The following is a 21,303-nucleotide window of genomic DNA, read 5'->3' on the forward strand; positions in this document are numbered from 1 at the left end:
CCCTCTACAAATCTTGTTACAAGAAGCATGCCCCCAAGAATGTGCCTTCAGATTACCCAAAATTGATGTCCTGAGATTGAACATTTACTTGCATCATTCAACACCTTTTTTTTTTTCTTTTGTAAAGCAAAACGGGCTTTGCTCATCCAGTCCCTATAGTCTTTCTGTGGCTTGACTCAGGCTACGGCATTTAAATGTATACAGGGCTGGGTGGGGGAAGAAAAGAGGCCCGGGGTGAGACAAGGTATAAGAAAGAAGAAAGAAATTTCACAATGTGATAAACAGAATGAAATCAGCCACACATTAGCAAGAATTTAATTCTTGGTTTTTAAAATAAAATGTCCCAATATGCCCAATGCAGGATGCTGTTGCTAGTTGCAAAAATAATTACAGGGGAATAGAAATGACTTTCTTTTTTTCAAGAAAAAAAATGCCACTGTCACAAAAAGGTCTTAAACCAGCCATCTGCAATAAAACTGTTGTAATAACAACTTAGATTGCTTTCTTGATAATTATTAAGTAGAGGTCTACTCAATTTGACAATGACATTATACAAAGCCTTTTTTTTACGACCAGCATCATCTGTTAACTATAGTAGTTTCGACCCAGATGTTCCTGAGCAAAGGCTCTTAAGAATTAGAGTCCAACTGTTTCTACCTACCCAGAGGGACATAAATTATTCTTGCCATCAAATCAGCTCCCTTGACTAGAAAGATTGCTTGCTAGTGTGAATTAAGCATAGAAACCTGTCATAGAATATGCACCTTCTAATGTGCTCAGAAGAATAAGCAAATTCGTGGCTTGGGGCCAGGAGTGAGTTGGGTGACGCCCAAAGACGCAGTTCTCAGTGTGCCCTCCAAACCCGCTCCACCCAAAGCACCAGCTCCTCCTCAGATACTCAGAGGGCTCTGGGAATGCCAGGCTGACACGTGTGCTCAGACTAGATGCGGCTGTCAGTACTGGGCATTGGGAAACCAGATCTTCGGGATCCAGGGGCTAGAATGACAAAGCTTTGATTTAAAATAATAGACTCTCAAAATGGAAACAGCTAGTTAAAAAAAAAATTCAAAACAGCGGGATTCATAAGATGCAGCATCAAGAAAATGGAAGTGATTTGGGATTTTAAAAGGCTTATGAGCTGATATTCAGATTCCGGTTCCCAACGGCTTGGACGGGGTGGAGTAAGGAGGCTTTAGAACAGCCAGCCCTCCAAACTGCACACAAGCACTACCCCTCCCCTAGCATACCTGGGACGTTTCAACATAAACATAATTCCGTCTTTGATACGGACAATGAGCCTTTGTCTAAAAGGTGGATACATGAATTTTAGAAAGCTTTGCTATTATTGTTAATCAGAAACAAAACGTAAACCTCGTGTGTGCTGTGAGTACCAGCATCAAGGCAACCCTGTGGCATCCATCCCATTTCCAGCGGGACCGCTCCCCTGACCCTGCCCGCAGAGAATCCTCGACCTGCCGCTGCCTGTGTAGCCTTCGCCGGTTTATTCACTCGCGTGCGCACGGGTCACTGCGTGCCTTCTGGGCCCCTGGAGTAGAAAAACTCATAAATACCATATTCCTATCTACGTTCATATATGTTCGGTACAGATAATTAGATGAATAGGGCCAGTTCTGAGGAAAAATAATTTTGAAAACTGAGACTTGAGCCTTTCCATAAACTCTCATAAAATGTTCGTTTCCACAATCTGGCTAAACAAATCTGTCACAAAACAATCAGGTCTGCCAGCTTCTTTCAGCTCCATGTTCAAATTAGGACGTCTGTCCCGAAAGACTAATGATGTCACAGAGCTCAAGTTAAACTAGCTATGGTTTTCACTGGGCAGGAGACCCAGCTTTCTCTGGGCCGCTTTCAATTTTAAGTTTCCTCACGTGGCCTCACTGGAAAGATCTACCCACACAAAACCACACAGGAAAACAGCGTGATTTTCTGAATGCTTGGGACCCTGAATGCAGGCGGGCGAGGAAATGAAGAATCCTCCCCAGCCCCGAAACTGTCTTAAACCAGCAAAGAAGCATCCACGCTGGCGCCTGGGCTGGAGGGCAGAACTCCTGCCCATCAGCACCACAAAGACCCGCCATAGCTCCCCAAGTTGCCTGGGCATTACATTCTCCACATCAAATCTCAATTTTAACGGCTGTGCCAGCTGCAGCGGGACAGAGAGGGACACACTATATTTTAAATAAATCTTTTGTCCTAATCCCCTCTGAGCTGTAAAATCTGACATAATTAAGGTTTTATATTTTGTAAGTCATGAATGACTAATAGGCTCCTGGTTCAGAACCGAGAACGTGGTGCTCTTGTGGCCGAACCTGTGAGCCCACGGCTCCCTCTGGCCCCTCCTTCCTTCCCACCTCCCTCCTCTCCCCCGGGGCCTTCACTCTCCCACCTGGAGGCAGGGGTGTGTATCCTCATTTGTCAGTTCTCGTGATAAAAACATTATCTCTGATTCCCCCTGAAAGTATCACATGTCATAAGATACCTGCTTTGTCTCCTCCTGCCATCTAAAGCAGAGACCAATTTGTTCTCATTGCCAAGTCTCTCAGAGACCAGGGCATTGAGAGTTCTGTGTGGTTCTGCGTGGCTCCTGATTCCTTGCCTCTTAGCAACAACCCCTCTTCCCTCTTTATTCTCTCTCTGAGTCCAACCTCCTCAAAGGGCACACATCAAGGGCCATCTCTCCCAGGAAGGGTCTCCTGGTCGCCCCCAGCCTACAGGAAGCTCTGTCTCCCTGTAACTCTCAGCATCTGTCCTCCGTTGTGCACACCCATGGAGCAAACGCCCATCAGTAGGTGCTCCACTCTCCCTGACAACGGGGATCATCTTCCTTAGCCAGATTGCAAACTCTCAGAAGGCAGCTGCTGGAGGGACACGGAATCTTTTACTTGATGTTTGTAAGTATTATTATTCATCTTTTACTGGGCATATATGTGATCAAATCTAATTGCAGGTTCCTCTAGAGATGACACCATGCCTGGCACACTGGCACTAACATCCCCCATTCATGAACTATCTATTTAACTGACTGACTGGTGACTGTTGGCAGAACTTTCTAAAAAGTAAGAGGAACTACAACCTGAAATGCCACAGAGGATTTCTTCCTTCCCATGTGCTTACATCATATTTATTGGGCAGGATGGAGCAGTGGAGGGCGCAGAGAGGAGCAAGAGAGGAACAGGACATCAGCCTGCTCTGAGAGATAAGTAATATCATTCCTATTTCAGAGATAAGGAAGCTGGGGTTACGTACCAAGTCCAAGGTCCGGTATTCAGAAATCAAACATTTTGTCCCAAACCACATATCCAGCAAGTGGCCCATCTGGAGGTATGACCTCTGGCCTTTGCGACTCCACAGCTCACACTCCGTGACATCACACAGCATCCTAGTATATACACTGCTCAAGAGCAACACACTTCAGTGGGAAGCATAACCACCCCTTGCTTCCTGCAGGCTTGGTGCTAGCTCTCTGCACCCTCCAGAGTCACATACTGAGGAAGGTGGGGAGTAGGAGGGCAAGGGAGCAGGGGTTTTTCTGGTGCTCAGAGAACCATGGATGGCACCCTCTCCTTCAGATCCCAATGCTCCTTTGCCTTGATCTTACTGCCACACAGGCCCAGAGGCACACCAGCTACCCAAAACCAAGGAGAAGCACTCAGGAGTTGTTGGCCCTTAAAAAAAAACACCCACTCCCAAGAGCATCCCAGGGAAGGTGAAGACATGCCCACTAGGACCTCCAGCAAGGCCAACAGGTGCCACTGAGTGTTGTACCCTGAACTTCCTTGTCTCCTCTGGACTTCTCCACATTCAGTCTCTATCTATTCTTCCCAGCCTGAAACAGCTTTTATAATCCCCGGTGGAAACATAACCAAGAGTATTGACGGGTTCCCCACCCCACATCTTTTCCTATACTGATCTGGATGAGGTGTGGGGAGTGGGGGGAGCAGTCAGTGATTTTCCTGGTGTGGTAGACCACTTCCTGTGTCCCTGGACATGGAAGAATACCCACGTGGAGAAGGAATGATGACAAGGAAGCTCACACAGAGACCCAAATCTTAGTTTGCAAGATGTGGCCGATCTACACATCTACGATTTGGCTAAAATCAGAGAGAAACACATTCCAGTGTCTGAGTCCAAAGTGAGGAATAAGACAGGTTATTCCAGTCTATGGTATAGAGGGGTGGGGTCCATGAGGATTCTCAGTCCTCAAACTCTGAATCAGAATCACCTGACTTGTTTATAAAAAATGCAAATTTGGGGGGCCTTACCCCAGATACTAAAATCTGAAGATGCATCCTAGAAACCTCTCCATTTAATAAGCTCCCCAGGCGACTGTTAATTAGCCAGCCTTCACCAAGCAGTGACTCCAAGCTGCTCCCAATTGCACAAGGCCCAGCATCGGAATGCTGGTTGGTTCTCTAATTCGTCTGCTGGGCGGCTGGGGAAGGGGCCCCAAGCTCTGTGTCCCCATTGGTAAATCAGGGATAGTGACACTAATCTAAACCTCACAGAATTGTTACAATTAACTAATAAAATGCAAACATAATATTTAGAAACGATATTGCATTTTATCTAAATTAGCTACTATTTTTGGAACAAAGCTGATCCTTCTAGCAAGACATGTAGCGAAGCCAGAAAGTTGATGCAAAGAAATCAAAGTACATAGCTGGTGGGCACCTCACTAGGACAAGAGAGAGCATCTCTGTACTTGGAATTTTTTGAAAACTTGCACTGGGTGGGGGGTGGGGAGAGGCTTCTGCCCCTCCTGCCTCTCGTCCTCCCCCATTCTGTCCTCTTGGAAAAAGACCTCAAATTTCACCAACCCATCCCACTCCCTTATCTTCACAGAATGATTCTCCAGCTTCTAAGATCACACCAAACTCTCCTGTGTTGTGACCCCACCCTGCAGAGGGGGCTTTCTGCCAGCCCAGGGGAACAGCAAATTTCTTTTTTATGCCTTAAGATGTTACATGCTGCATACTGTTTTAATGCAGTGCATAATTATAGAAACTGCTCTGAAAATCTGTATATTTTATCTGTGCTTTATTATACCCAGAATATTCCCCAATTCTTTTTTGTCTACATGAAGCAGCTTAAAATATATTTTGGCATCCTTTATGTCACTCCGAAATTAAATAGCCAATTCTTACTGCAATGAAAATACTTATGTGCCAGCCTGGTGATATACAACACTACACTCTAATTACGGCTGTGCTTTAATTAACCTGAATTGAAGAGTGTTATCATTAAACTGCTGGTAACTTTGAATTATGGCTTTTCTTTCATTTAAAGTAGAAAACACAGATAATTAAGCCTCCAGATAATCAAATGCTTGAGGAGAGCTTCAATGTTTTGGGATGTTCCTAAATCTCATTAAATGTCCTTTCTTTATTGATTATTTCTGCCTCTGCTGTATCATTGTGTTAAACGAAGAATAGCACGAAGTCCCACACATTCTCATTCACATCAGAAGGCTGTTTTGTTTTATTGCATGCTGGAAGCTGTACTGAACCCATACTAAATTCTCACAACAAGGTGTGTCTGAGGGATCTGGCCCTGCTTGGGACACGTTCTGAATTTCAAAATCAATCAAAGGAAATATTTACAGCGGTCACTCGTGACCGGCTCTCGAGCTGGCTCTGTAGGGCAGTGGAGTATCACATTAACCTATGTGCCGGAGTTGGCAAGCTCCCGTGTCCACAGAGCTGGGCCTGGGCTGGACAAGCTGATCTGGACTGGTTTAAGGGAGGGGCGTGCTACCCTAAGCCCTTCCTTACAGCAAACTGGAGCCAATTAGCATTCACCAGAAATGCAAGCACTGTGTTGGCTCCTCAGATTTTCAGGAGTGGCCAGAAATCCATTCTTTAGGCGAAATAACTCTATTTTGAAATACTGGCAACTAACTTTTAAGAAATGAAACACTGTGGAGGGCAATGGCATGAGTTAAATTTACCCTGTGGTAAATTTGCCCAGTTGCGACTTTCGGGGACAGCAACACTAAGCTTACAGGTTAACACCCCTACGCAATGATTTGGTTCCCAGGAGCAGAAGAGAAGCAGTGGGAAAGCAGGCTTCCGGGAGAGCGCCCATGACACATAAACACTGGTCAAGCCAGAGGAAATTGGCAACCAAGGGAGGTGGCCTCACATACTCCCTGCTGATGCCTCCAACACCATGGGAGCCCTCGGGGCTCTCACCACCCCTTCACTAGGCACAGGAGACCACAGTCGCCTATTTATAGAATCAGCTTTTTAATGTAAGTCCTGAATTCTCCCAGGCTTTCTATCCTAGGCTGGCCAAGCTCCAAGGTGGAAAAAGTCCCCAGGGGCAGCCTCCGTGTTCCAGGACCCAGCGCCTCTGAACAGTTAACTTCTTTCTTGGCAGAAGGAGAAATAGCTTTCAGAGACAGGAACACACGGGAGTTACAACAGGGCATCCATTTTCAGAAAATAACTTCCTCCGAATCAATTACCTATTCACTTTTCCAGTCCATTTAGCATTTAAAGTTTCACTTAGAGACAGAGTGAAAAATTTCAGTAAACAGCCAAACCGTTTTGTATCACTCGAGGTCTGGACCCAGGGACAGGCTGAGTGCACCTGCTGTGTTCACTGGCAGGCACCCCCAGGTAAACCCCAAGCTATCAGGCGCTCCATCCCCTCTCCACAGTGCACAGAACAGAAAACTTCGAGTGAGGGGAACCTGAGAGTCCCCAGGATTGTCCTCCTTAGACGTGCCTTTCTAGAAGTTCCATTCCGTTTCTAGGCAGGCAGATAGCACAAGGGAACAGCTTTTCTTCCTCAGCCCAGTGGTTTCCCAGATTCCCCCACTTCTTCCCAGTTGCTATCAGTGAGACTGAGTTTCTCACATCCTTTGCTAAGGTGTCAGTGGGGCGGGCTGAATGTTCCAGCGTTCCAGGGGAGCTTGTGTCCTCATAGAGAACAAAGCCCCTCTTTGACTTAAACCAACATCAGAGATGCTAAGTGGGGGAGCTGAGGCACTGTCCTGGTGGAAGTTTCTCAGGGTCCAGGACACCTGACACTCCTTAGGTCATACCCCTTATGTGATCACCTATTCCACCTTGAGGGTCTACGGCCGACTGGGGGCTGCCCTGGCTCAAATTCACCCTGCTAAGCCAGTGTCAGAAGAAGCTGAGTCTTCTTATTGTTACAACATCACAGTTGTACACGTCAGAGACTTTTTCCAGGTCTCCTTCTGGTTCATGTGGTTCTGCATTTCCTCAGCAAATCATGAACACACTTTGAACAGTGGCTTCTCTGATAACTCCATGATATGACTTATTGAAAGAGAAATTAAAATTCCTTTCATCAAGGGGCTAGCGAGATTTGCTAGTACAATCAGAAAGACCTGGGTTCACAGCTCCTTCCATAAATGCATCAACATCACAGGAGCATAACTGAAGACATACAGCTAAAGTGAGCTCCTGATTTAGTACAAATGATAGATCCACGCCTGAGATTCTCAGGTCTGGAGGAAAAGCAGGGCCAGCAGAAACGCCCAAGGCAGAGACCACGCCAGGACCCACCTTGAGTTCATCACGCAAGGCTGAGCACACAGGGCACAGTCTGTAACTCTCAAGTGTCCTGACTATGCTGGGCAGAGGTGAGAGATCTCTTCTGTGAGGGGCATTAAATATCCCTGGCAGCCAAGGACCGCACGGTCGGTGGTCACTTACTCACAAACAGTAGGGAAAGACAGACCCACGAAGGCACTGGAAAGATATTCTGTGTACATTTCATTTGAGACTCCTTCCAAGTAGTATTTCTGCCATGTGTCTTCCTCAATCTAAAGGAGAAGAACAAGAAGAGGGTTTAAGATAATGACACTAGGCTATGAAGGGAAAACCTGAGTTCCACCATCTTGCAAGCAAATGAACGCACTGGCTATGTGATGGCGACCTGCACCCAAAACCAGGAACACAAGTGTATCATCCACTTGAACCTTTCCCCCACCCTAGATTCACAGGCTAGAAGTATGACCCCTCTAAAGCACCACTTCTTTTTTTCGTAAGCCTCACCCAAAGATGTGTTTATTGACTTGAGAGAGGAAAGAGCAAGAGAAACACTGATATGAGAAACAGAAACGTCAATCATTGTCCTACCCCAATACACAACCCCGACCGGGGATCAAACCCACAACTCTGTGGTGCATGGGACAGCACTCCAGACAGTTAGCTGAGCCACCCAGCCAGGGCTACTTCTATTTAAACCTGTATGACTTCCAAGGATGTAGGCACATGGAGACTCACTGCAATATTGGTAAGCAGGTAAATTGATGTAGTTTTTTTTGGAGAGCAATTTTATAATTGTTACAAAATTTATAGAAACCCATACTCATTTAAACAATTCCATTTTTAAGTACTGATAGCAAAGAAACAAGTAGACAAGTACTGTATTTTTGAGAATATAAGACACACTCCCCCCACAAATTTGGGAGGGAAAGGGGGGTGTGTCTTATAGTCTGAATGTAGCTTATCTGGCTCACTGGGGGGGGGGGGTATGTTACTTATATTATCAAATATTTTACCACATTTTTTGCTTCAATTTTTCCCCTGTTTTCCTCCTCTAAAACCTAGGTGTGTCTTATGGTCCAGTGCATCTTATAGTCCTAAAATACAGGTATGTAAAGACATATGTGTAAGAACATCCTTTCTATTCATGAAGAACTGAGGGGAAAAGCACAGCTTATACATTTATACAATGGAATACAAAGAGCAATTAAAAATTATGATGGAAATATGTTAATATAGAAATTATGTAAAAATGCATATTACTAAACAGCATGTATAATCTGATCCTGTTTTATTAAATACCCCATAATAATCTGAATGTTTGTAAAGCCATGGAAAAAATCTAGAAAGCTTTACCACAAAACACTAACAGTTGTTATGTCTGAGATGTAAAATGACACTTTTTCTCTATAGATTTCTCTATTGTCTGAAGACTTTTACAATGAAAATATGTATGTTCTATCTAGAAGGTACCTGGCCATATAATATGAAAAACAGACATTTATTGAAGAAGATACAAGATACAAGAAACATTATACAAAGGACAATGATGCCTCAGTCCCTTTCAAAGTCGGCACCTTCTTTGGTGCCTATGAAGTGTATGAAAGGACGTCCTCATCCACTTCTCCCAATCACCATCAGCTGCCTGGTGAAATTTTTCTGAATCTCATCAATGGTCTAAAAGCTCTTCCCTTTCAAAGGTGGTTTTAGTTTTGGAAAAGGCAGAGGTCTCACGATGCCAAATCTTTGATGAAGTGGGGCCAAGCCACCTGGGTAATCTGATGTTTCACCAAAATCTGCATGAGATGTGACACGTAAGTGGTGGCATTGTCATGACGAAGCTGCCAATCCCCAGTTGCCCATAGCTGCAGCCTTCTGAATCATTCGAATAGTTTCTGAAGAAGAACGTTCAAGCTTAACACAAAATTGGATGCTGATTTACTGCCCTATGCCCTCAGTCATTTTGAATGTGATGCCCACACAGTACACATGCTCACTCCACAGCATCTACCACCCCCACTGACCAGTACAGTGAAGTCATCATTGTCCACGCATGTGCATTCCAGTCCACTCTCCTTGGCTGCCAGATTACACCAATGTTGTGCAAAATGTTTTTGTTATAACAATGGCTGGACTTTTTCTAGACAGTCCTCATATTACAATAAAACAATAAATCTATTTCTACTTTAAAAAAAAAGGCTTTTCCAACCCCATCTTGAATATCACAAGAAGTAAAATGTACTTCCAGAGTGGTATTACCCTAATTTTCATTAAAATGTAGGGTTTTCCCCTAATTCATCAAGTTCAACTGATTTTCCCAACAATCTTCTTCATGCTAGGAATTTCTGAAAAGGCTTTGACTTTGGAATCAATCTTTATTTTTTCAATTTTTTATTGTTGCTCAATTAAAGCTGTCCCCATTTCCCCCATTCCTTTCCCCTGCCCTCCCACCCTCTCCCCCACATTCAATCCTTGCCCTCCATTGTCCTCATCCATGGGTCCTTTATACTTTTTCCTTGACCTGACCCCTCCCCTTCTTCCCTTTGTTATCCCCTCCCCTCTCCCCTTTAGGCACTGTCAGTCTGTTCTTCATTTCCATGTCTCTGGTTCAATTTTCCCAAAAAATGGAACCAATCTTTAAAAATTATAAAGTGAGTAACAACAAGAATGCCTAGCCCATCTGGAAGCTTGGGGACTTCACTGATTCCCATGGCAGGTAGGCCAGCCTGTGGAGTGTGCTTGGATATCCGTGAGCTCTGCCTCAGGTTCATTTCCACCAGAGGTTTGGTAAGGGGGAAGGATGAGAGGGAGCTTCCTAGCCAACAGGAGAAGGGTCTTAGTAATTTCCTGTGCTGATGTTGAATTAAAAGGCATCTTGCCTATGGCCCAACAGTAATTTGGCAGAGGAATTACAATTCTTGAAATTGAAAGAGACTTCGAAACAGAGGAAAATGCATATCTACTCTCTACTTGGTGACACTCTAAACTACAAAAACCAAAAATAATTTAGAAATAAATTGAATACTCCCTGATTCTCTGCTATTTGTCTGCTTTGTGCTCAGTCTGGGCTGATTAGATCATGTTGGCTAACCTCATTAACTTGGGCTGCTTCTAACCTGCCCCCACACACATTCCACATTAGCTATGCAATGCTGCTGGGTATGGGTTGTTTATCTACAAATTGGTCTTCCCCAGAGTGGGGTCTTTAAAAAAAAAAAGGCACTCAAACATTTCTACTGCTAAATGATCTGATTCAAAAAATTAACCGCAATGTGTTCAGCCTAAGCATGAACTTCTTCATTTCCTCACATCATAAAATTTCAACTTTCCTTTTTCCAAATAAAAGACATGCTGGACTCTATAAGCAGAGGTCATTAATTCCAACTAATAATGATGAAAGCCTAGTCTGTATTAGTAAAAATTTGAAATATGGAATATTTGGGCATTATATTATCATAATTTATTTTATTGGTAAATAGGATACTATATGAGGGATTGCTAATTGTAAGTCCTCATAGTAAAGCTTTGTGAACAAACTACATTCTTGAAGTGTAAGATTTCAGCCTATTCTTTGAGCAGATATATTCATTTTACAATGTGTTCCTTATGATGCTAATTGATACATTACACTTGATTTTCAAAAACAATGAAAGTACTAACCTTTATTTCAATTCTTTTTTACTATTGGTGGTATTTCTCAATGAATGTGGCTTTATTTTTTTTTTAGTATTTTTATTTATTTATTTTTAATTTATTTAATTATTTTTCAAGTACAGCTTTCTGTCTATTACTCCCATCCCAACCCACCCCCCATGGAAATGAATGTGGCTTTAAAATGACTCTTTTAGTTATGGTCAGTGTTTTCATGCATCTATGTCCTAATAGGACTACTCTTTAGACCAAATTTTATTGTAAGTTAATCACTAAACCTTTTTAATAGATTCTTTGTAGAATAACTGTATTATCCGTGTTTGTTTTGAACTTAGCAAAAATTGTTTTGCTGATTTAGTCATTCAGTTAATACTTATGGAGCATATTGTGTACCTTAGGACCTGTTCTAGTTGCTTATCAAATCCTACTAGAACTGGCATTTATTTCTGCATATTTTTCTCTTTGCTGGAAAAAGTACCAGATATACCCAGTTATGATTTATCTGACCAGATACATCTGACTCTTACTGATTTTTCTGACATTTCTTTTTCTGCAAGTTTGCCTTTGTGCCTGATTTGAAATGCTTGAGAATCCAAAGTCAAGTGCTAGGGAAAAAATGTATTGGACTTTCCTGGAAAGCAAAATGCTTCTTCCATATACATATGCAGACTCTCAGACTGGGTCTACAACACTAGATGTGGTAGCATTGAATGGACTGTAGAAATACTGAGGAGTTTAAATTTGCTCTCATAACCCTTTAAGATGTCTGCATCTTTAACACTGTTTCCATAAAGATAAGTCAACAAGTTTTTCAGTTTCTGATAAATGTTCCACACACACAAAAGAAACAACCAAAAAATACTTAAAAATGATAACGATGGTAAATTTTATGTTCTGTATACTTATCACAATTAAATTTCATTAAAAACATGTATACAATATAAGAGCATAAGAATCAGTCATTGATTTCTGTGGAGATGCTTTAATCCTGAAGGGCAGGAATGACAAGCTGTGACAGAACCAGGACAGGACCTGGCCAGCCGTGTCAGCAGTCAGGCCTGACGTCACCGCGTTGTCACAGCGCAGGCAACAGAACCTCATTCTTCAGCCAGAAGCATGGGTTTGTTTAAATGATAACTTTTCAGGCAGGCTTCCCTTTCTGTCTCAAGCACGGTATCTTTGACCCATTTTGGAAAAGCAAAATCAAAAGTGCACATTCCTTTTATCTTTGTCAGCAGTAATGAAATGTATTCTTAGGAAAGGAAAAATTAAGTGTAAAATACATTCAGCTTAAAACACGGTGCTTGCTTGACAGAGAGAAAACGACAGCGTACAAAGAGACCTACAGAGGGTGGAGCGAGTTACGGTCACTGTGATTCACTACCTTAACAGATGACAAAACTAAGGCAGGCACAGAGAGGTTAAGGAACCCACTGATGGTCACAAAGCCAATAGGTGGTTCAAACAAGATTCAGCCCCGGCTGGTGTAGCTCAGTGGATTGAGTGTGGGCCTGCGAACCAGACAATCGCGGTTCGATTCCCAGTCAGGGCACATGCCTGAGTTGCAGGCGGGTTCCCTGAAGGCCAACTACCAGCAGGGGATGCACAAAAGGCAACCATACATTGATGTTTCTCTCCCTCTCTCCTTCCCCTCTAAAGATAAATAAATAAATAAAATCTTTAAAAAAAAGAGATTCGGAGTTCATGTTCTTAATCACCTATCAATTACCTCTTGCTAAAGATGAGAGGGTAAACATACAGAAGTAGTGATGATAAAATTCAGGGGGCAGGGACAGGAAAGGTTTGCTGTATGTGAGTACATAAGGGTGAAATATCGCATCAGAAGATCCTCAGAGACTCAAAACCTTAAACTCTGGAGCCTGTGACTCGGGGAGAGGTCAGAAAGACTTTGAGTCAAGCTGAAAGAGACTTCAGGCCTCCTCTGAGAGCATGATGGCATCATTTCTATTCTATAAAATGGAACCATTTCAGCCTACAGCTTCTTTCTTAAAATAGTACATGCTGTTCTCCACATTTGTGTTGTCAACGTATTTTTAACTGTAATGTGAATACACACTTCCCAGCAGAAAAATGAAGGAACGGGATGAAAATGACTTAAGGAAAGGTGCCAAAATTAATTTGCCAGCCATTCAGCAATCAGTCAAAGGCAAAGCGTTTCCTGAGGCAGCAATTTCTCCTTTGACTGTCACGTCAAACCCCCGCTGCTTCAGAAAAGCGCCTCGCAAAGATGCCCAGGTGATGTGCATCGACCACTCACAGCCTCCTCAGGGAGAAAAAGGAACTGCGCCACCGGGCCAGCGCACCCACCCTTCTCGTGGGCTTATTTACTCCCCTTCGTTATCTAATTTTTCACCCAGTCTAGTTCAAGCCCCCCAAGTAAATGTTGTATGTATACCCGGCTAGGGGCCAGTGACTCCATCATCACAGGTACCTTCCAACTGGAACCATCAGCCTTGGCTCTGGGGGAAGTAACACCCTCTTGATTCCAATTCTGCATGTGTTACTAATGACTGGTTGGTAATGACACCTTTTATATTTTATGCTTTCTCTGATTAGAGTGAAACTATGTTTCCCTAATGCTAACAGCCCAGTGAATGTAAAAAATCAGCCATCCTGGCTGGGCTATGTTACAACCGCCCTGGTTTCCGTTCCCAGCAATGAGTCAGAATAATCATGTTGACTGCAGCCAAATAATTTTGCAAAAGTCTATCCCTACCTCCAGAGTCATGTAAATAATTCCAAAGATTATCATGTACCAATCCTTATTTAATTGAAAACAAGTACACTGTTTTAATCCAAATATATCTTATATTGTGCACATCAAAAATAATGAACTGAAAGGAAATTATAAAAACCAATGACCATTATTTTAACAGCTGCAATAAGAAGAGGTGAGTCGTAACATACACACTAGCATTGCCCAAAATAGGGAGTAGAAGGCTGGTCTAATAGTGGGTCATTTTTATATTTATAATTTTTTTAAAAATCTACCTGAATTCTCAGTTACTATTCTTCCTCTAAATCATTCACAGTTTTAAATCATAAAAGTACTTAATAAGACTTCATTAGCCACTTGTGAATGAATATTTGTAAATATAAATTATACATTTGTCACTGCTCTTTACAATGAGACGGTCTCAAACACTGCAGTGACATGAACTGGCCAAAGCATCTCTGACCCCATAAAACCATATTTATTCTTACAAAAAAGCGAGCCCACAGAATGTGTCAAGTCTTTGACAACAATTACAAAACTGGAATCAACATCCATGGGCCCTAGGCTGGTGCGTGTGTGGGCTGGTGACAAAGTGGAGTGGAGTCACTCCTGCCCAGCCTTCAACTGCAGGCTCTGTCTCTGGGGAACATCTGAGCTCATGTTGCACCTAAGGATCCCTTGCTGGAGAGAATAATGTTAGGACAACTGAGTGTTGAGAAGACTGTATCATCCGGCTCCCTGGGTTCTCTTCTCCTTTGTTTCCTTCTAAGTTCCCATGTTAATAATTGTGCTCCAGTTTTTATCCACCAGCATGTGGCTATCTCCTTCTTTCTCCCTTCCTAGCCTCAACATTCTTCAGTTATGATCACAGACCCTAAAATCAAGTCACAGAATTACAGAACAGAATGCCTAATTCGTGCTAGCTTAGGTCCTCACAGGGAGAATGCCTCACTCCATAGCCTTCTGGGGTGGAAGAATGGGTGAAACAGTTGAAACCAAAGACAAGATGTAGAAAAGGTGGGGAACGGATGGTACTTTGCACCTTTTCAGAATATAATTCTTTCTTGCCAAACTGCCGAACAATGCTGTACTTCTAGGATGTGCACTCAGGTCAGCTGCCCTTCTGAGAGCAGCATTGCACTTCAGGGACTCCAGAACCAGTTGGCATTCCACAATCATAGCCTATTTCAGACTGCATTATCCAGTGAAGATAGGATGAAAGGATCTCTGCTTTTCCAAAGGCTCCAGGACAATGTCAATTTTTTAAAAATTATTTGGAATTTGATGGAATGCCAGATTACTGGTTGCTTCAGCACTAAATGAATAAATAAACAACTCTAGAGATAAATTTCAAGGTGGACTTGAGCCAGATCTCTTATTTCCAGACTAGTGGACTGCAGATTATCAAATAAGATTTCTCCCATCACACACTATGAAAAATAATCAGTCCTGGCTGGTGGATTGGGTGCTGGCCTATAAAGCAAAATGTTGCCAGTTCGATTCCCAGTCGAACGGGAACATGCCTGGGCACATGCCTCGGATGTGAGCCAGATCCCTAGTTGGGATCGTGAGAGAGGCAGCCAATGTTTCCCTCTCACATAGATGTTTCTCTTCCTTTCTCTCTCCCTTCCCTTCTCTCTAAAAATAAATAAAAATTATTTTTTAAAAATCAGCCTATATGAGGTATGTAGAGAGAGATCAACAGACCACACCCCCAAAGCATCAGAGTATACGGCTTTTCCCCACTGTGCTACCCCAGCCCAGATTAATTCTGAAGACCGAGTGTCAGAGGGACTAGGGAAAAGGAAGATTAGCAGAGAGAGAGACTTGAGGACCTTTAAAAAATCATTTAAGAAAGTGTTACCTATGTGGCAGAAAATTGGTCCTTTTTTTCAATTTTTTTTAAATAGAGGGTTTTTCTACTCTCTCCTTATTTTTATCTCCAATGTAACAAAGGTGTTTATGCTTAAGAGATGCCAGATCTTTTCAAATATTGGCCTGTTTTCTAGCTATTCACATAGGACTTTGGTTTTGCAATCTTGCTGATAGTTAAAAACATCTTTATTTGCGCTTCAAATAATAGGGTTCTTAAAACATCCCTAGAATAATTCTAAACAGGGCAGAATGAGGAGGGAGTGCCCAGTGTTCTCCAGCCAGCTGCCAGGCAATCCCCACGAGGGCAGCTTGGCCCCCGGCACACAGGACTTTCCAGAACAACCATTTGAGGTGAGAGCCCAGGGTTTTAGTTTTATTTCTAATATCCACTCTTTGCCAACTCAAACTTCAGCAAACTCTAACAGAAATGATGAATTCCAAAAACAGGAAAAAAAGAGAAAGAAATGAAAAGACGAGAACATGCAAAGTACATGAGATTCAACGGATATAAAACCTATCTGTCAATTGCTTTAAAAGTTTCAAAGCACTCACTCCCCTTCTCTTACTTCTCTCTTGGAGGACGGGCAGCAGGCAGGCCGCAGGACACAGCGGTGACCTGGTCCTGCAGTCGCACTGCTCACGCTCTGTCTCACAACCTTCCTTCCCACATTACCCCCAAGTGTCCGTAGAGTCACTCTCAAATAAGATTCCCTGAAATAAGCTCCATGGAAGTCACTGACAGGCATCACCTTGAACAAAAGGGAGTGAAGGGGGGCTCTAGGGTCTCCCCCATTGAATTGGAGGCATTCTGAAGGCAGAAAGTTTTACCTGAATCCCCAGGACCTGGAACAGTGCACAGATCATAGTAGTAGCTCAATAATGCTTGATGAATGGGTGAAACAAATTTGGAAAGCACTGGGCTTAACAAAGTCAGATGAGATTTTTGAGGGCAATTAGAATATTTAACACATTAATATGAATTGTAAATCTCTAAGGGGGGAACATGGCATTTAGGGCCAGAACCCCCTCAATTCTAAGGCGCAGCTGGTAGAGATGGGCCGTGCTAGAGTGAGATCTCAGTGGCCATTTTCAGTTGTCAAAATCCAACTCTTCCCAAACATTTACATTGTGTGCACCTCATTGGCGAGGCCTTTCTGCATTTCCCCAGCGAGCTGTGCCTGCCTCCAGCGATGCTGGCAGGGCTGAAGGAGATGATCCACACGTGGTAAGAGGTGCTTAGTTAGTATCTGTTGAACTGAACTAAGGAAGACAAAGCTGGAAAAAGACACAAAGTAACAAGCGCCATTTTCCCAGGCATCTAATCACAAGTAAGCGCTGACAGCTTCATAGCATTTACTGTTCGACCATGAGATAGATGAACCCATTTTACCTCCAAGTGCTGAAAAAGTCTTCCTTCTTGGGATCAAATAGAGAGCATGTATAATTGGGTTCCTTTTTAAACTTCCCAGAACACGTCTCCCTACGAGCAATATTTTTCTGGGAAATTTTGCCATCCCAGAACATCTTGGGCTACTTAGAAGTTGCTGACGATTTTCTTAATTCAAAATCCAGTGACACGAGGGCTTGGACTGGAAAGAGACTCGCAGGATCTGGTGCATCACTAAGGATCTAACTGAAGTCCTTCCTCCTGCCAGAGCAGCAGCCCAGCACCACCCCTGCAGGAAGGAGCCCCCTTTTCTCACCACTTCCTCATGGGACTTCACCCTCTGTCTTCTCCTGGGTCTCACTTTTTAGATTCCAATGGATCCAACGCATCAGCATTGGAATCAACCAACAATGCAACAGCAAAGGGACTGAGCCCATCAAAGACTGTATTTGGCAATTTCAGTACTCCTAAAGTCTAAAATTGAGGCCAAACACAATGGTTGGTTGATTATTTACTTCCATATTTAGAACTGGGAGAAGATCAAAGAAGTCGGAAAAGCATTTGAATCAGTGCAAGAATTATAAGCTCGCTTTTGATGAGACAAACCACTAGAAGAGCTATGCTTTTGCAGAATCTTCAGTAGTTTAGACATTTGGTGAGAACCCCACTGCATCCAGTGATGTTAACTCCCCAGATAATTTCTCCCTGGTGGGCACATCTGAGGGCTTTTGTAACAAAGTCTTCTGAGGTTCTGAGTCCTGAGCTTATGCATGTGAATCCCCCACGGGTTTCAGAAAAGTGCAGTTTCTGATGCTGTGGTCCTGGGGTGGGGTCTAAACCTGCATTTCTGACAGGCTCCCAGACAACACTGATCTGCCCAAACACAGTGAGTAACAAGGACCTAATCCCAAAGACAGTGAAGAACAGAGAACAAGTTTTCTCCATCACGCCTTTATGGACCAAAGATTAAGGAGAATCAATCGCAGCCAAAGGATTTGAGTTAGAGATCAAAAAGAAAGTTTTCCATGAGCATCACTAAACGCTGGAGCAGTTACAGAGAGAGCTTGTAGCTAATTAAGTACAAGATGGGTATCCAAGTGTTTGGGTTGCTGGGGTAATTAGTCAAAACAATATTTCAAGGATCCAGATTTATCTGCTTAGTCTCTCTCCATTGATCCAATGACCCCTCTGGTAGCTTAGTCCCACACTTCAATGTGTAAAGAGAGAACAACAGTGTGGCTATATTTAATTCAATTAAAAATGAAGTTTCAGAAAATGGCCCTGATATGTAGCCCTAATTTCTATTCAACCTTCCCATTTTAGGACACAGTGTTGAGTGTGAGGACAAAAGTGCGTGCCAGCTCAGTCCTGTTTTAGTGACAGCAGATTCTGAATACTTATGTCTCCTATCACTGTACAATACGGCCTAATAAAGGCGAGCCAAAGAGACTAGATTTCATTTCAGAGCAAGGGGTTCGGCCATAAACTTTCACTTTCTGGCTGAACAGAGCCATTCCAGCCGCGGGCATAAATTCTGCTAGCTTTAGGGATCAGGGTGATTGGGAAGCCAAATGGGTTATTTGTGAGCCAGGTATCCAAGGCAGAGGCACCCGCTTTATTGCGTGTTCATTGTTATCTGGGCGATCTCTTGCCAGTCAGGGAATATTTTCACAGGAAGTTAGAAATGACTTCAGAAATCCCCCTCTGCTGCATCCTAGAGTAGACTGTAGGCCTCATCAAAAAGACATTTGGTTCAGAAATTGAAAGTGGGCAGCCTATAAATTGCTAAGGTATTTAAGCTGGGCCTAGCAGTTTCCTTTTACGGGGGACTAAGATCCTTAGTGCACTCGTAATGTGGAAAGTGCCACAGCACATTCAGATTTCGGGTTCAAACCCACACCCCACCGATCACCCCTGGGCCAAACTGTATTAAGCCTCCATCCCCTCACCTTCCGAATGAGAGCACCAGTCGTACCTACCTCCTAGGAAGGCAGGGGAAATGATGTGATGCATGTAAAGTGCCTAAAACAGTGTCAGATGCCAAGTGCCCTTGGTGTTTAATCATTCTAAAAGACGGCATTTATTGAGTGTGCGTTCTGTAGATGTTCTAAAAATATCAGTTATCATTCTAAGTAACGAGTAATGATGCTGGTGATGATGATGATGGCGATGGTAAGGGTGGTGAGGATGGTGATGGCGAGGATGGAGACATCTCCACTGCTCACATAAGGGAACACAGGCCAGTTAGATGTTGGGCTTGTGACTCATGACTTCTTAGTGGTTAGCTGTTGCTATAAAAGCCTGGAACATCACTGATCATCAAATGATCCTCTGGACTGAAAAGAAAAACAAAGCCACTTGAGTTTGTCCCCAGAAGAAAGCAGTGTTCTTCGGAGGTCCTCCCTACCCTCTGCCTTTTCTTGTGGCCAGCAAGCTCACTCACAGTGCATGTGATGATAAGAGACAGGCTAGGTATTTGGAGGAAATGATGGTCTCTCAAAAGAGAAGAAGGGTCCTGTGTGGACAGACACTTGAAGATGATGTAGGAAGATTCAGCTTGGCTTTCTGAAAGTAGTCCTGGGCCAGCATGGTCCTGATGGGTAGACTGGATTAGCTCCTTCTGGGTCCTGCACTTGACTCTGGCCAACATCCCTCCCCTGAGGACTCTCTATACTCATCTCTCACGCTCCTTCCTAGCAAATGGCTTTGCTCCTTGTTTCCTGCCTCACTTCCCAGACAGATTTTTGTATCTGGAACATCCTGAGTCCACATGATAGACATGATAATAAGTTAGAGTTTGTCCAAACATATTTTTAAGAATTACTTGTTCAACTTGTATTTGGAGAAGAGGCAGAGCACTAGGTGGGGAGCTAAGAGAGAAGAATGACCACTGGTAACAGCTCTCAGCCTCTACTGCCCTCAACAGTTCAGACCGGGCCCCAATTTTACATACTGCCACACCAAAAGAAAAGCCTGTAGTTATGGGGGTCACCCTTTTTAAAAGGCAGGTTAAAAAACATCTATGGTTCCCCGGGCATGCTTTGTAGGAGAAGGGATCCCATCCCTCCTACCCCAAAGTGTTCACCAAAGCCTCCCTTCCAACCACAACTTATGCCTCCTGATAAGAGTTATGAGGGCACACTTTTCTCCTTGTTGCATTTCTTGGAACAGTTTAGCACTCGTAAAAGTTCAGTATCCCCAGAAAACTGCCAGGCTGCCCCTCATCTTGCAGCTGGTATAAGGTGAGGAGGAAAAAGAATTTGTGATGATCCTGTTTGGTCAGGAAGAGGCCTCTCTGGCCCTGTGTTCACTGGTCCCATAAGCAAGTCTCATCCTCCAGGCAGGACCCAGGAGATTTCTACCTCTCCGAGCTCCCCACGGGTACCTCATTCCAGCACACAGCCTTCCTTCCAATCCCTGCACCGCCGTGCTCTCCTGGGCAAGACTGCACTGCTAGATGGGCTTTCCTTACATATCAGAAAGAATAGTCAGAGCATCTCCATTCACTGCAGAGGCCTGAGAAAAAACAGACGGATGCACCCAGCTTTCACTTGTACATGCAGATAAATCCTTCTAGCCCATGAGGTGGGGGCTGGGTTTTTGACAGAGGGTTGAAGGAGTTGAAGAAACCAGTGTCATTAAGGCTGATGAACAATGCTGCTGCCCTAGAAAATGAATTCAAGCAGAAAATTCTGCCAACTCTACCTCACCATAAAGGGTTCCAGGGACCTTCCCCCACATTAGTCACTTACAAACATGTTGGCAACACAAAATTTTAAGCAATATAGAGAGGAATGCTTTTATACTGCCCTAAAGCATAGTATTATATTAGGTTCACCCCTCTTTCTTCTCTCATTAGTGACCCAATTCAAACCCAGTCCCAAGGCTCATAACAAACAGAAACCCAAATAGTACCAATCACTTCTAAGAAGGAAGAAGGAGGTTAGGTGTATTCATACACTGATAATGTCTCCACCAGTCCTCTAGGCTCTTCCACTTTTTATAGTGGATAAATATGAAACTCAGAAAGGTTTAGTGATCGGCCCAAGGTCTTCCAACAAATCAAGTCCTAAATCAGAGTCTCACAGCTCTTCTCCTTCCCCATTTCT

The 21,303-nt window shown here is 43.4% G+C and overlaps 1 protein-coding gene across 8 annotated transcripts in view; it reads right to left on the bottom strand.

Moving 5' to 3' along the window:
• The window catches only part of KCNMA1 (potassium calcium-activated channel subfamily M alpha 1), a 728,885-nt gene that overhangs the window by 151,150 nt on the left and 556,432 nt on the right, over window positions 1-21,303 (bottom strand). For all 8 annotated transcript variants that reach the window (XM_037056365.1, XM_037056367.1, XM_037056369.1 and 5 more), the window contains exon 15: window positions 7,710-7,819. In XM_037056365.1, the coding sequence (XP_036912260.1) occupies window positions 7,710-7,819 (110 nt within the window). The remainder of the gene's footprint in view (window positions 1-7,709; window positions 7,820-21,303) is intronic.

The sequence above is a fragment of the Sturnira hondurensis genome, unplaced genomic scaffold, assembly GCF_014824575.4.
Source record: "Sturnira hondurensis isolate 20B ecotype Veracruz unplaced genomic scaffold, ASM1482457v3 Scaffold0008916, whole genome shotgun sequence".
NCBI lineage: Eukaryota > Metazoa > Chordata > Mammalia > Chiroptera > Phyllostomidae > Sturnira > Sturnira hondurensis.